The sequence below is a fragment of the Falco rusticolus genome, chromosome 11, assembly GCF_015220075.1.
Source record: "Falco rusticolus isolate bFalRus1 chromosome 11, bFalRus1.pri, whole genome shotgun sequence".
Taxonomy (NCBI): Eukaryota; Metazoa; Chordata; class Aves; order Falconiformes; family Falconidae; genus Falco; species Falco rusticolus.
The window spans coordinates 12,341,822-12,357,772 of record NC_051197.1 but is presented as its reverse complement, the minus strand read 5'-3'; the positions used below and the strand labels follow the sequence as shown (position 1 = coordinate 12,357,772).

General features: G+C 38.8%; 1 protein-coding gene across 6 annotated transcripts in view; it reads left to right on the top strand.

The window, feature by feature from the left end:
* ST3GAL3 (ST3 beta-galactoside alpha-2,3-sialyltransferase 3) overlaps window positions 1-15,951 on the top strand; it is a 183,973-nt gene that overhangs the window by 66,601 nt on the left and 101,421 nt on the right. For all 6 annotated transcript variants that reach the window (XM_037404127.1, XM_037404130.1, XM_037404128.1 and 3 more), the window contains one exon: window positions 5,246-5,338. In XM_037404127.1, the coding sequence (XP_037260024.1) occupies window positions 5,246-5,338 (93 nt within the window). The remainder of the gene's footprint in view (window positions 1-5,245; window positions 5,339-15,951) is intronic.

Below are 15,951 nucleotides of genomic sequence, written 5' to 3'. Positions count from 1 at the left end.
TCCATCTCTTTAACAGAAGTCCTTGCCAGTTAGGAAGGGAAAGCTGGTTTATGGTTCTGTTTCAGGGTGTTTTTTCCCCCCTCAAATGGGATTTGTTGCTTTACAAGTTTATGAGATACTATGAAAAAAGCATATTGAGGACTGGAAGCTGTCTATTTATTAGGCTACAACTAATGTATAAAACAAATACCTTCAAAGATCTGTGACCCTTTGATATTAATTAAAATATAAACCAATGCACTTCCTAGCCACTCTGGTTTTGTCTTCTTCAGTGTCTTGTTTGGTGCAGTCCTGGAATTTTGAAGCAAATCCCATAATTGTTTCTTACTGTATGCTGATTGAAATGTAGCCCTGGGCTTATTTGGGGGAAACCAAACTGAAAGCTTGTTGCATTTCATAGACTCCTGGAATAAATATTTGATTTGGACATAAGAGTCCAAACTAAGACTTGTCTTTTTGGCCAGTGCTGTGCCTTGTATGTATGTGGTGGATACATCTGGCCTAGGGAATCTGACAGGAGTCCAGTCTAAAATAAAATGCCCTGAATCTCATATGATGTCGATACGGGGTCTCAGTATTAACCGCTTTGATTTAGCAATCTGCTCTTTTTTTGTGTGTGCCAAATTACTTGCTAATAGTATTTCATTAGTACTTCATAATAACCACTGTGTTTTATGTGCCTTTCATTTCATGTTCTCATCACATTTCCTATTCATTCTTTAGCTATCATGACATACACTTTGTAGAGCTGCTGTATGGGTATAAGACTCAGGTTATTTTGGACCAAAGAGAAAGAAACCCCAAGGTGAAGGGTCAACCTAGAGAGCACATTGCCAAAGAACTCCTTTTTCTTGTTTCAGAAATATTACATGTATTTTATGTGCAAGAGTAACAGCAAGAGAAATCAGTCCTCAAATAAGACAATTCAAGATGATTAAGTTTTTCAATTTTTACAATCCACAATTTAAATTCCATGTGGAGGTCAAAGTGGCAAAATCTGTCTCTTTAAGTAGGTTTTGTAATATTCAATTACATGAGCTTAGTTATGGTCAATTTTTTTTAGTAGTCCAAACACTTGAGTTTGTATTACTAATTTTTTTAAATGGATTTAGATTCCAGTCCTATGAGGATGACATGCTGTCCCTGATTAAGACATGATGAAGGAATTAACCATGATGACATTTTCATATTTGAGATTAAAGAAGGCACACATCTGCCAAATAGAAGCAGAAAGAAAAATCTTGTTACTTTTCCTAAACCTCTGAAAGCAGCTGGATTTTTAACTTACCTAAATTGTGAAATTTTGTTGACTGATGTCCACATAACTGTAGAGAAGCACAGAAAGTCTTAAGAATTCTTAAGAATTCAGGTTGTGTGCTAGTCTTACAGGAGAAAAGTCAGGAAAAAAAACAACCAAGAATGCGTTTTCTTTTTAGTGGAATAATAGAATTACTTCCCTCTGACTTCACCCTCATGCAGGCACTTGTTTAAAAATTGCAGATGTTTACAGTTATGACTCTTCAATTGTTTTCCTCATTTATTCTGAATAAATTTATTATCTTACTGTTTTTTCTCCTGCACAAAATTTGAGCAGAATTAAAGGGTCTGCAGTGTCACCTAATTCTGTACTTTCTGCCGTCTCGACAAGCTCTTTACCTACCTCAACCCAACTGATTTTTTCACTGTAACAAGGAGCATGAGGATCAGGAGCTGGAGTAACGTGGTTGGACCTGGAAGATGCAGAGGGGATTTGCACCTTTGTGATATAACAGTCATGATAGCCCTGGCTGGCTTACCACAACAGCTTTCTGTGGGATCAGGATAGCCTTGGTTTCCAGGCACAGAAATGGAGCTGATGAGATGAAGCTATTTACTAGTAGAGCATTAAGAGAGTAATATTGTTTGGTTTGGTGCATAGTTCTTGACCCATCTCTTGTAAGCAGCATTCAGGACTATAAAATGAGAATTAAACATAAGCTCTGTTTTGGTAATTTGTCAGGCAGCCTCTGCAGAAGGTACTTCCAGTAATACTGCTGCTTCCATTTGGAAGTAAGAAACATAATCAAAGCAGCAGCAATATATGCGTCACTGTAATAAGTACACTGTCATCAGATGTGAACGAGGTGCTTATTCATACACTTTTTTTGTTACAGAACTGTATACCTGCTAACAGCAGTGTGATTTTACAAAGCTGGATTTGTTTGAAAAATGTGTACTTCTACATGGGATACTTCATGCAGGATATTTTGCAGTCTGATTTATGGAAGAACAATCTCTGCGAGATCTGTGAATCTTGCAGGAAAAAAAAACACAAAGCAAATTTATGTTATCTAAAATGATGGTAGCTTGGATAGCTTCATGTGGTAGCAGAATGGTAGACAGCAAGGCTGTATTCAGCCTTACTCTAAATGTTTCCCTTCGAGTTACACCTAATGTAGGCTTATCGTTATGAGCATGCTGGCAGTGACAGCGTGTAATGTGTAATCTGAAGAAATCAAACAAACAAAATGGGTCCCTAAAAGGATTTAAAACATAGACTGCCCATTTCTAGTTTTCTGTAGCCTGCTGACTCAATATGTGGCTAGAAGAACGGAGATAAGCAAATGTTGAATGATGCGAGATGGCAGCTTCGGTTGGCTTACGAGAATTGTTCTGCCTCTGGCACTCTGGATCATGAACTTCATCACATCCAAGAAATGTTAACAACTCTGCCCCTCAGGCTTCAGCAGCTCTGACTATCTTTGTGGGTTTTGTGATTGACAGCTCCACCATCAGTATGCAGCTCAGATTGGCATTCTGTGCCACTCGCATGCATGAGGGCTTCAGCCTGCTATTCTTTTGCAGAAACACCATGATGGGCATCTGAGGGACATTTTAATTTGATAATGAAAGCGCCATTAAATCAGAAAAGAGAAAAATGCCTGTGTTTGTGGCACAAGATACTTTGTATGACCACTGAGGTCATTTGAGAAAGGCCTGCTGTTGAAATAGTTATACAAGTTTGCCAGCAATGACTCACTACCGTGGTGCCTGCAGATAAATTCCAGTTGCTTTCTACTTGTTTTTGAAGATTTTGGTATTAGGGGTTTCTGTATGTTGCTTAAACAATAAAAATCCAGCAACCCTTAAGTTTGCTTGATAGAAATTAAGATTTCCCACATTTCTTCATATCTGAAGTGCTGCAACAAGCTGTGATCTGTACACCCTGCTGTCCTTTTTGGCTATGTCAGAAGGTGATGTATTTTAACACCATTAAAACCTTCTGTTTTGTCAGCAACAGGCCGTTCCTTCCTGTGCCTATTTCTAAAGAGATTCTGACTGGAGTCAGAACAAAAGTCATTCAGTGCCACTCTTTGGCATTCAGAATTCTAGGTGTTCACATCTTGGATGCTTTCTCATCTCTGTCATTCAGAGATACATATTGTAATGCCACCTGTGGAAACTGAGCTCAGGGATGTGGGTTGTACTAGACAGTGTTATGTCTGTATCTGTCTCTCCATGTCTATATAATGTATTTTAGAGAAATCTAAACTTTGCTGTAAATAATTGACAATTTATATGTAAATAGCCAAATGTATTGTTGTGCCATCCTATAGATGAGGAATTGTGATAGTTTTGGTCAAAACGTGTAACATTTTACTATGCAGGAATTCCATGGCAGAATTAGAACTGGGTCAATGTTCTTAAGATTTTTTGGTTCTTTTCCTCCGCAAAAGTCTTAAGAAATTATATACTTATAGTAACTTTTTATTTTCTCCAGTTTATTTCCTCTTCTAGCTGTTGAAGGTTTAGATTTTTATTCAGAAAAAGGGATTTATTTTTTTTCTTTAAGAACTATAAATTTTTAGGAGGTTTTGTACTGTATACAGTTAATTGTGAAATGAACTCTCCATCTTTTGATCACCCACCTGCAAGGCTAGTGGTCTCTCAGGATATGATGCCAGGACCAGTACAAGGACAGTTACTACCATTTCAGCATGGAGTTACTTTCATTCAGATACGTAATTTTGCCAGCCAGGGTTCTGTTTGCATCACTGCTCACAGTCCCTCCAGGACCTAGTCTTCAGCTCAGGGATCCACTTAGTCGAAACCCTCTGAATCCATGCTCGTTACATTTAGCAGTAGTTTACTACTTCAGTGTTATTGGTGATGTACATGTTGGTGATGCCTGGAAAAGAAAGCACGGTTGTGATAATAACGGGCTCTTGAAAATTATTTTTGTGGATCTACTATGCGGATTTGTACTCTCATCTTCATTTGACTCCCTACTGTTGACCTGTAGGGCAAAAACCTTTCTTTCATTACTTGCCTACTGCTAACAAAATGGTGTAGCAAATACAGTATTATTGATCAACTCTGCAGTAGTTAACACTTGCAACTTCCACTGAATGTTGAACATGTAACTGTAAATGCTTTTTTTTGGAAGCAATATTGATAATTCTCATTCTGTGACTGACAATAAAGTATCTAGTGTTACTCTGAAAGCACAAGTGAGTTAACCTGTGGAATGTTTTTGTGAAATGGATGAATGTAAAAATTTTGCAGGTGGTGAATAGGGGCATGAATTGCTTGGTTTTTCCAGGTCACTCGGTAGATCTATGGTAAAAGTATGTACTGGACTTAAGTATCTTTTCTTGAGTTGCTAATCTTGTTTCTATATGAAAACTAAGTGGAACACCCCCCCCCCCCCCCCCCCCCCCAATATTCTAAATTTGGCCCCGAAATAACTATGCAAGCTGAATTAAGATACAGATCAACAGAACAGCAGCAATGTCATCTGTTCCAAATACTGAAAGCATGCATCCCCTGATGGTAGCCTGTCAGAATTGCTGCTCAGCAGTTTGTTTCAAATGCTTGAAAGGTATTTTCTAAATAATACTTTTCTATAATTTTAACTTTGATCATACTTTAGCATTATAGCCAAAACAAAGTGCTGTTTATGTTTTCTTCCTTTTGAAAGGTTGAAATCTTGATATTTTTCTTCCATGAGCTTTACCTTCCTAGGTATGAAAACCTTTCAGTAAAACTAGTGGTTTAGTGCTAATTCAGGTATCTTTAACTCTGCCCTTTGTTGGTTGTTCTCCTGTGATGCTGTATTGCAACAAATAGATACCTGTCTGTGTTGGCAATAATTCCTCACAGCTGTTTTTCATAAAAGCCATAAGGAAAAAAAAAGACTTGGATGATTGCAAAACCCAGTCCATAGCCAGGAGAGTCGTGACTCTCTGCTTATTTTTTTTCACAGGCCTCCAGAATTGGCATCAAAGTATGCAAATTTCTCTGAGGGAGTATGCAAGCCTGGTTATGCATCAGCGCTCATGACTCTCATCTTCCCAAAGTAAGTAATTCACCGGGTTTTTTTCCCCTCTTCCCCTGATGATTTCTCATCCCTCAAGGTGGGTGATCTGCAGATTGTTTTGAAAAATGTCATCGCTCTGTCGCTTGATCAGTTCAAAGGGAGACTGGTGTTGAAATTCTGGGCTTGAGTGGTCACTGGCAATGGCTTAATTGGTTTCAGTCTGACTAGGAGCTTGTTCAAAGGGTAGAGTGTTGTCTGTGTTGAATAATAAAACAAATTGTATTGTTAGTGCATGATACAGACGTGTGGCCAAGCTCACAGGTGGTACCAGATGATGCAGTCTTTAGGAAGTTCCAGTCATGAAGTAACAGCTAAGTTATCTGGAGTAGTAAACTGTGTGTGGGTTTTTTGGGTGTGTGGTTTGCTTTTTTTCAGGGTTTTTTTTTGTGGGGTTTTTTTGGTTTGGTGGTTGTTTTTTTTTTTTGTTTTTTTTTTTTTTTTTTTGAGAAAGCATCCTTGAGGTGCCAGGAGGCTTTGCAACAGTGTTTTCCAAAGAGTCTAAGACATGTTATTAACAAGTTATGCATCTTACTGTGTTGAGAAGTTACTGTTAGCTGAAGTGTTACTAGTTTCTTCAGAATTTTTTTCCCTCTGAAAGGGTGGAACGTTGCTGTACTATTTCATAGTTCTCGGAAATCAGGAATGTAATCATAACAGATCAACCAAAACTTACCTTTAAATTTGGCTAACGGCTTTCTCTAATGCACCATGCAGCTTCTGCATTTCAAGGAGTTTGTAGAATGGCTGGAAGACAGTTCAGAAGATAGATTGGCAAGAACTTTATACTGTTGAGGCTCAAGGATCTTAATTTGGTTTGTCAAATGGAAAATTTGAATGGTTATATCTGACCTTTGTACAAGCTTTAAATGCATGTGGAAAACATGCTCTAGTGCCGCGATCTCTTTGGCAAAAGAGGCTGTGGACTTCTTAACGTAACTAGTACTTTTCTAAAGATATATTTTATTTCTTTTAAGGAGGGAGTTTCTATGACTTGCACATATAGAGGTTAGGGTGGGTGACCATGGCCTTCAGGTGGTATATCTCTTTGTTTTTATTGGTAAACGTGGTATCTGCAAACTTGAAAAATTGAAAACAAAGATCTGACATTGCCTTGTAACCAGCAGATACTACAGCCAGGCCTTTCAAACAAAATGCTAGGCATTGAGACTATGTTCTCCATCACCAGTGTAGAACAAACAATTATCAATATTATCTTCTGTGTGAGTTTTGGAACTCTGGTTAGAACATAAATACTAGAACTGAAGGTAGATACCTTACCATCCTCTTTTAAGAACTTTGAATACTTTTAATTCTGTGTCTGTGTACCTATTAAATGTAAATAGTACAGAAGAGGGATACAAGGTAATTTAACTGTGGTAAGATGTCTGCAGCTAAAGCCTTCCTTTCTTTATACAGCTGAAACAAAACTGCCTTTTCCAAGGCATGGCTGTTGTTACATATTGATTCTACAGAGATAAATTATATACACTGAAGAAGGAAGACTGTTTAGTAGTTAGCAAGGCCAGAAATGTACCATTAATGGTCCCTTGTGCAGATTTGTTTCATGACACAGGACACACTTTCTTCCAGTAAAGTCATCATGGATCACAGACTAGTTAGCTTGATTTAAAGATTTAAATTTATGGAGAATCTGGTAATAATGTGCTACATTATTGCTGTGGATAAACTTATTATTGAAAAAATATTAATCTTAATTTCTATAAGACTTTGGCTTCAAGAAGGAAGTTTCTGCCTGCTAGAATCCAAAGTATTATTTATTCTCTGCTTCAGTAGCTACTTACAGATTGCTGTTCAGTCACCTCCTCCTTGTAGCTGACAGCAGTGAACTAATGCCATGCAGAGAGGTAGTAACTTGTCTCTAGCTAGGTGGTTGTTGTCTTGATCATACATTGAAAAATCATATTGATAGTTCTAAAGATAGCCTCTTGCTGGAGATTTATGTTCAGTTACTTCTCTAACATGAACCCTAAACCTTACTAAGGCAAACATTATTTTTCCAGGATGTCCTTTAGTTCTTTATTAGTTAAATTCAGTGTCTGACATTTCATTATTTTACCTAGGATTGGTGTAAGGATGGCTGACCAGTAGTTCTGCAAAGAATTCCATGCTACACTTAAGATTCTTTCTCTTCTGAAACCTCTCTCATACTCAAACTATGCAAAGTTAGTATTACCAAGCCAGGTATCATAATTTAATATATTTAGAACTCTTAAAGCGAAATTAGGTTGCCTGTTGATTTAAGAATTTGAGCTGTATGATTTCTTTTATTATAGCTTTTGTTTTCAGTTGTTTGTGTCATTAGGAAAACATAATCTCTGTGGCTGACGTTTTTCAGGCTTGGTCTTCACCATAAAATGTGTGGGTTTGTTGGGTTTTTTATTATTATTTGGATAAAGTTGGTTTGGCTGTTTTCAAGCATGAATAAAATGGATAAATGTTTTTCTATTCTAAAGGTTCCTGACTTTTTACTGCAATTTTAAATGTAAATAGGCAAAATATGATGGAAATAGTTGGGATAGAATAAATATTTTTCAGAGGATGTAACTCTTCTTGATAAGTGCTGCTTTAATGGTGAAAATGTGAGTTCAGACTTCACCAAGCATAAGCAAGTGCTGGATGGATTAAAGAACAATGCCCTGAGAAATCTCAAAATGTGGTTGCTGGTAAGGAAAGACTAAATTTTTTTTTTTTTCATTGTTATGAGGTCTTCAGTTGATCAGTTCTCATTCCAGCAGTGCTCGGTGCCTTCATTAATAAACCTAGCTGGAAAAAAAATCCTAGATCAAGTCTGCAGATGATACACTTATTAGAGAGTACTAAATAAAGGTTTGATTACTTTTAGAGAACAGTCTGGATTGCCTGATTTAAATGGCCACAGTCCAACAAAATATATGTTAATACATCCAATATGAAATAAGACATCTGGGAGGAACAAATGCAGATTATATCTTCAAGATAGAAAACCTTTGTCTTGGAAACAGATGCAGAGAAAGCTTCGTGTAATCTCAACAAATATCATAGCTGAAATCCTATTTCAGGTTCATATGTACACACATAAGTTGAGAAATTTTGTGAGTGGCACTGATTTAAAATTGAAAACCCACCCCCCAACCCACCCCTCCAAAACCCCACAACCCAAGACTTCTAGAATACTGTGTCCAGTTTTGATGGTGAATAGTCCGAGGAGGGAGGGGAAATAAGAGATTGAAGGGAAGCCACAAAAATGGATGAGGACTGGTTTAAACAGTAAAGTAAACAAGGCTCCTAGAAGTAAGTCATCTTTCTGAAGCAGGAGTTGTATCCAAATGAGGAGAATAGGAAAGAGTATTAACTTTGGCAAGTTAAATATAAACCATAATGAGGCAGACAAAAAAAAATGTTGAGGAACAACTTTACAAAGACATAAAAAAATAACATAAAATAAAGCTTTTTGTCTAACTGTCAAAAGCAGAAAGCCTGCCAGAGATCCCAATGGGCTGATAGATGATCATAATATTACATGTGAGCTAAGGGAAGGTAAAGTCGTAGTAGAGAAGTTATTTGCATTGCTATTCAATGTAGAACAGTTCCCCGTGGAGCCTTCCTTTCTGGGGGACCGGCTGGGGGAAGCTGACAGAAGGTTGACGTTTTGGAGCAAATCAGCACAATGAATTGTTAGGAAAAGTTCTCACTTTGTGAAGAGCTCGGTGGTGAAGTTGCCGAGTTACACGCAGTTGTGTATAATCATGGCTTAAATTGGCCTCGGAATGGAAGAATGAAAAGCAGTAAACGTGTCAGGCTTTTCAAGAGGGGCCTGTGGAGCGTTTGGGAAACTGGAAACTAATAGTGAGCCTGGTTTCTGTATCGGGCACTTCGGTAGAAACTATAAAAAAAGAATAAAATTTGTGTTTGTTCACAGGAATAAAAGCGATGATAGAGAGAGGTCAGGTTGTCTTCTGCAGGAGGAAGTCCTGCCTTGTAAATCTGCTCATGTCGTTTGAATGATTGGGTGAGCATTTGCTAAAGGGGATTAAACTTAATACAGTATGTCTGAATTTCTTAAAAAAAAAAAACCCAAACCACCTAAACAAAGTGAGCCACCAAAAAAATCAACCAAACGGTGTTTTGAAGGTTTTTGGGGAATTAAACTGGTATAATCCTGTAGTGGCTGGGAAGGTAAAGGTTAGAAACCGTATGGAAAAGAGTAAGGTTGGACGGTACAGGGATGTTACCCCTGGGTCCTCTGGAGAATGTGTGCTGGGAGCGCTGCTGCTCCAAGTGCTCATAAACTATCTGGAACGGAGGATGAATAATAAAGCACTGACACATTTTTCTAGGTAGCAAGCCCCAAAACTGACTGTGAAAAATGTCAGAGGGATCTCACAGTGCTAAGCGATGGGACAACAAAATAGCAGGCCAAGTTCAGTTCCGACAGACCTAAGGTAGTGTTTGTTGAGAAGATTGATCTGACAGTGTGTACCTGATGGTGGACATCATTATGCCTTACAAATCAGGAAAGAGATCTTGGAATTACTGTGGTTGGTTCTGTGACTTACTGACTAGCGATGGTTAGAAGACCGTGAACATATTGGGAGGTCAGTGCAGAAAGCCCAAGAATGTTATGGCACTGTATAAATACCCACTTGTGCCTCTGTCTTGACTAACACACCTAATTCTCTTCAACTAATTCTTGAAACAGATCTAAAAGCATTAGGTATATATAGTGGTAATAAAGACTAAACAAAAACATGGAAACCCATGCTCAGAAAGATTGTATAGACTTAGACTTCCCAGTTTGAGGTAGAGCAAGCAGAAAGTATTCACAAGTACGTGTAACATGTTGAATGGCATGGAGAAGATGTTTAGATGATTGTTTCTCTATTCAGAGAGATGTAATCATGTACCTCAAGATTTGGAGGTTTTAAATGTAAATATTATGCACCAGGTTTAAAATAAACAAAAGGAATTGCTATTTCATGCTATTTCCAGTTACGTTTTTCTGAGAATGACTTCCATAGCGGGCAAAAGATTAACAAAAATAGAGACAGACAGTCAGGTTCTATTGACCTGCAGTACTCAGAAACAGGCATGGAAAACTCCTAAGGTACAAGAGGCTGGAACCTAAATGGATGTTGAAGGCAGAGTGTGTAGCTTCATATATTCCCTGTTTCTTAGGCTTTTTACTGAAATATTGGGCAATGGATACAAACAGCAAGTATTGGGCAAAATGGATGTTTGGTCTCATCCATTGTGTCCATGCCTGTGTTTTTGTTTTGTTCGGTTCTGGGTTTTGCAATTATTATGCCTTAGAGGGAGACTGGCATAGCTTCAGAAGAATATGCTGTAATCTGAATCGTGACAGTGGCTCCCCACCAAGAGAAATGGATGCATGATCTCAGACCTGCATCTCAGTGTAGGAGCTGGCTAGCTGGGCTGCATCTGCTGCTCACTGTAAATGAAGGAGTTATCCAATTCTTCACTTTCTAGGACAATATGATTCTGCCTCTTGCAAATCTCCCAACAGCAGATAATGACTCAAAGTGCCTGAAGTAAGGTTACTGGTTTTGGAATGGCACAAAGAAAATGACAAGTGGCTTTCGTAAAATGGTCCGTGAATTAGACTACTATGTTCAGTGAATTAGGCTATTTTTAGTAGGTCTGAGGTCACCTACAAGTCTGGAGCTAATGCTTTGACCTTTTTGTAGAAGGCACTAACTTGTGTTTGCAGTGGTAACACTGCAGTCTCCTGCGTGTCTGGCCTTACTGTGGAAACGATGCTGCCTGTGTACAGTTCTTTCTATGCCCTATTCTTTATCAAATGAGAAAGGGGACCTCTGCCCACGGTTTGTGGCTGACATGCCAGCCTGGGACAGTTCAGCTACTGACAATTTTCCAACCACAAGCTCTTGTAAGTTGGCAGCTAATACCAGAAATTAGAGGAGGTGGTAAATAGAGCAGCAATGTCTGCAGCCTGCAGACTTGCAAATCTGTCTGGTAGGAGAACATGGGAATGAAGGGAAAGGGGAAATTCAATATGCAACAGATCTGTAGGTGTTGTGATCTCAATGGTGAATTTTACATTTATGATTAAGATACATAAGACTATTTTTAGCACCAAGGGTATGATCATAACCATCTCTTTCTAGTCAATGGGTACTAAGAAATATTCTTATATGAATCATAAGTTTCTTTAAATCAGTTCAGAAACAAAATTAGTTTGTTTTTTTTATTATCTGGTGCAAACTTTCTATTGATGAGCAATTGGTGTTTTCTTCTGTGTGTGTGTGTGTGTGTGTGCTTATTTTTCAATACTGCAGCATGTTCCTCTGCTCAGGAAAAACAGCTTTCCTGTAAACTCTTCTGGGTTTATATTTTCATGCTGAATTGTGTCTTTGTACATAAAGTTCAAAATTTTTTAAGCTTTCATATCAGCAGAGAATGCATGACATGGATTTATGCAAGCCATAGAGATTTCAGTGGCTTTCTCTCAAGTCATTCTTCTGTCTCCCCCTTCCCCCCCATGTTTAGTTCCCCCTTGATATTGTAGGTCATAGGCTCCTGTGCATTTCTTTGCTTCCACAGGCCAGTGGTGTGTAGCTGGGACAGCTCTAGAATGCCTGTCTCCGGAGGGTGCAGGGTAGACCCCTGTCTCCTTGATACCAGAGCTTGGCAAAAATTCCTTTGCCATGGCTGTCTTGCAGGTATGGTTTATGCAGCTTTTATACTTCAGAAAAAAACCTGTTGCATACATTCTTACATGCAAATGGGGGACAGGCTTCAGATGGAACCGGAGCTTTAGCAAGGGGGTTAGCAGGGGTCAGGATAATTTAAAAATGTGGTCCCCTCATCCCAAATATTTCCCCATTAGTTTCCATGTGCCCTTCCAGGAAGCTGTGCCTCTTATAATAAGCACTCAAGAGCATCTTTCCATTCCATGCTTTTTTGTTGCTTAGCTATTCAGAAAAAAAACATTTTTTAAAAGAGAATTTTTAATCCTCTGCTTAAAACTGACTTTATTTACATTTGGCTGTCTCTGTGCCTCATGAATTCCTGCCATACCCAGCATGGGCTTGTACTGAAGTGACAGGGAGGGCATGAGCTCAGTGCATAGAGACTGTCAGTGCAGGTGGCTGCTTCCTTTATGATTAACTATTTAAGGAGAGCAGAGGAAGCCAAAGGATGGCAGCTTCACGCAGTTTGTGAGAGCTCACTGAAGAAATAGGCTGGATAATTAGTTTGCCACTGAGGATTGCTATGGGAATTCAAAACTATTCCCTGACTGTAACGTGATCCATCTGCTGCATATTTTGTGGTCTCTTCAGGTACAGTGGGTAGTATCTTAATTTTTTAAGATATATAAAATTGTATATATACCCTGAATTAGTTATTATAGGGGTTTTTTTGGTCTTCTAAATATATGTATAATGTACATCTCTCTTTGAAATACACTGAAGTGGTTCATTTTGTTAATTTGAACTGTGAAAACAGTTTGTGTTCAATGAAAGAGTGGACACTTCTCGAGGCTCCCACTGAAGTCAGGGTCCCTGTGTCCCAGACACTGCTGTGAGAAAGGCTTTCTGCTTTCCTTCAGAACAAGATCACTGCTGTTGTAGGAATGGGGAGTACTATTCTGTTTTCCAGAATAATACAGTTATTTCTAAGTTGTGAACTTCAACAACAACAAAAAAGGACAGCTTTGCAAATGTACAAATAAATAACCATATTTGTATGAGCATGTATGATTGTAATGGAAACAATAAACTTAATCCATGCCACCAAATAAGCATATTTTATTGTGCATGTGTGTTTGGGCTGTTGCTGTGGCCCATCTGCTCTTAAAATTATACCAATAAGAATGTTTAACTTTCAGGAAAAATCTTGCAGCAAAGATTGCTTGAGTATCTAAATGCATTTGAGTGAATGAAAATATCGGTGAGCCTGAAATGAAACGAATGAAAAATATCAGTGAGCTTGAAAGTTCCACTGTGTATGTAATATCACTGTGGTTTTGAGACACGTCTTACCTTCTTTTCTTTTCCTTGCATTCCCCAAAGAAAGTGGTTTTGGGTATCTCACTTTTCATTAAAACTCTGACTTCGACCCTCTGAAGGTTCATCTTTATTGGTGCAGCCCATCATCAGCGCAGAGCCCGAAGAAGTTCCCTGGTATCTCTGAGGCTGTGTATGTCACTGGTGATTTCCACTTGCCGTAGAGAAGAGTGCAGCTTCCCTCAAGAGTTTTGTAAATTGGGTTCAAGAGTGGATAATTGTTCTTTCTGAAGTCCCTACTGGTGTTTTTCATCAAGATTCCTATCTTGGGGTAGATTTCAAGTCAATCTGTTTTCCTCTTCTACCTTTGCTGCCTCCTTTCTTACTGTCACACTGTTCTATGATTGAAAAATTTCAAGAGTGTCAGTGCATGCAAATGCTGGCACCGAGCAAATGTACGTTAGCTAAGAATATGGATGAAAAGCAAGTCTGATAATTTATGCAAGATTATTAGACCAAATTAGAAACAGTCTGGGGAACCCTCCAACTCTACATTAGGCAAATGAAGGTAAAAACGGGAAAGATTGAAAATTCTCTTTGTAGCAATGTGAGAAGTCACTTGAGAATGTTGTTCAGATAATACTGTAGAAGCTCTGAGTCCAGTGCAGTGTGAGAAGCCGAAGCTCCTTTGGCAGTTATTTTCTTGGTACCTTTTACTATAATTCTGAGCTAACTATCCAGCAAAATAAAATCCGTAAATTAATTGCTAAATACTGTGGAAGAAATGTTGTAGCTGTTTTGATAGTGTCAGGGATGAAAGTAGCTTGGTGAAGTTCCTGTAATTTCCCAAGGACACTTGTTCACTGGTTCAACCCAACCCAAATCACGTGAAATGCTGGAAACCAAGGTAAGAGCATTACCACGTACTGCAGTGAAGCTGACTGTGGGGGGATGGCATACTTCACTCATATTACTCACCTTGGTTTTTTAATTCTGCTTCTATTTTGCGAAATTCGGAAGATTTACACATTCAGAAAAAAGTTGCTTCCTTTTTGTGTCATCTGCCGCACCTTTAGGAACAATCACGTCTTTTTCTCTCCTGAAGCAATTTTGAGTCATTGATTTACTTGCACAGGAACTTTTCTGTGTGCAAGTCAGGGTTTACTGCTTTACAGGTTACTCCACTGTCCAGCTTACAAACCAGAAAAACTGTGTCTGAGTCTCATAAGTGTTTTGTTGTGATTTTCCTGAAAATCATGGCATCTGCCATGATAATTTGTTTTTCTTCCAAGCTTAAACAACTGATGTAAGCTTCAGAATTGTGTACAGTTCAGGTAACATCTATCGTACTGTTCTTGGAAAAAAGAAGGGGAAAAAAAGATTTAGAGATTTATGTGGTTTCCCCTTTCTAAATTGATACTTGTTTCACACCAATTTTAGCATGTTTCTAATCTGTTTACCAGCAGGTTCATGTTTATACCAGGGCATACCTAGGAACAGATACAGAATTGCAGTGCTGAAAGTGATGCCAGTGTGATAAAGATATTCCTGAGAAACGAACTGATTTATCTGGGAATGAAACAGATTATCTGTAACCTTCCGTGGGGTCGCAAAGAACCTGAATCCAGAAGAATATATAAATAAACCAGTGCACAATCCCATAATGCTTTACTTATTGCCCTCCTAAATAACTTACTAAATTTACTTAGGGGCTGATGCTCTTAGGGAACCTCTGCTGTCTTTAATGGAAAGTGATGCTGTTTTAGCCACCAGAAGTGTTTATTTCTGGCCTTGGGTCTTTTTTTTGTTACAGAAGGTTTACACTGAGAGTGAAAACTGGCCCATGGATGAGCTGTTCCAAATATAAACAGTTCCCACGAATGCTTCAGGAAAGGTGAAATAGTGTTAACTCACCTAACAATGACAAGCAAGGGAAAGCTGTTTGGGACATGATGGCTTTCCCTGTCCCTGCAGCCATCATTGGGGTCCGTGATGTGCTGTTCTGGGTTGGCCGGGCACGGCTGGCCCTGAACCCGCAGCATGAGCAAGGCCACAGCACAGCAGCTGTTGCGGTGGGAGAGTCTCCAGCTCCATTTTGGAGAGAAAACGCCAACTCTGGAACGGTCCCAGGGATATTCAGAGCTATACCAGATGCTTCACCAGGCGGTGAATTAGGGATAAGTAGCACAGCGTATATCTGTTCTGCAGGTTTTGTTTATATTTTAAGAATTTGTTTGTAAACGTGTAACCTGATAGATGGGTAGGTATTTAAAGCTACAGCAGTCTTAACATAACCTGTGGCAAAACAGGCAACTCCTTAGGGCCAGTGGGGCCAGCATTTTTTTGCTTTCGCTTTGTTTCTTAATCAGTGTCTGTGGAGTTCAGGCATCTGCAGAGGAAGATGCCGATCCCAAGGCTCTGATTAAACAGGCCAATGTGTAGTCTGTCGTCACTGGACTTGTTCCTGCTGCTCTTGGAACAGTTGAGAAAGGATGTCCAGAATTTGAAGGAGGCAAAGCATGCTTACAGGTCCTGGTTTAAGCAAAGAAAACTAAAATAAGAAAACCACAAACTTTCTCTGTTTTTTTCCCTTGTTGGGGATTT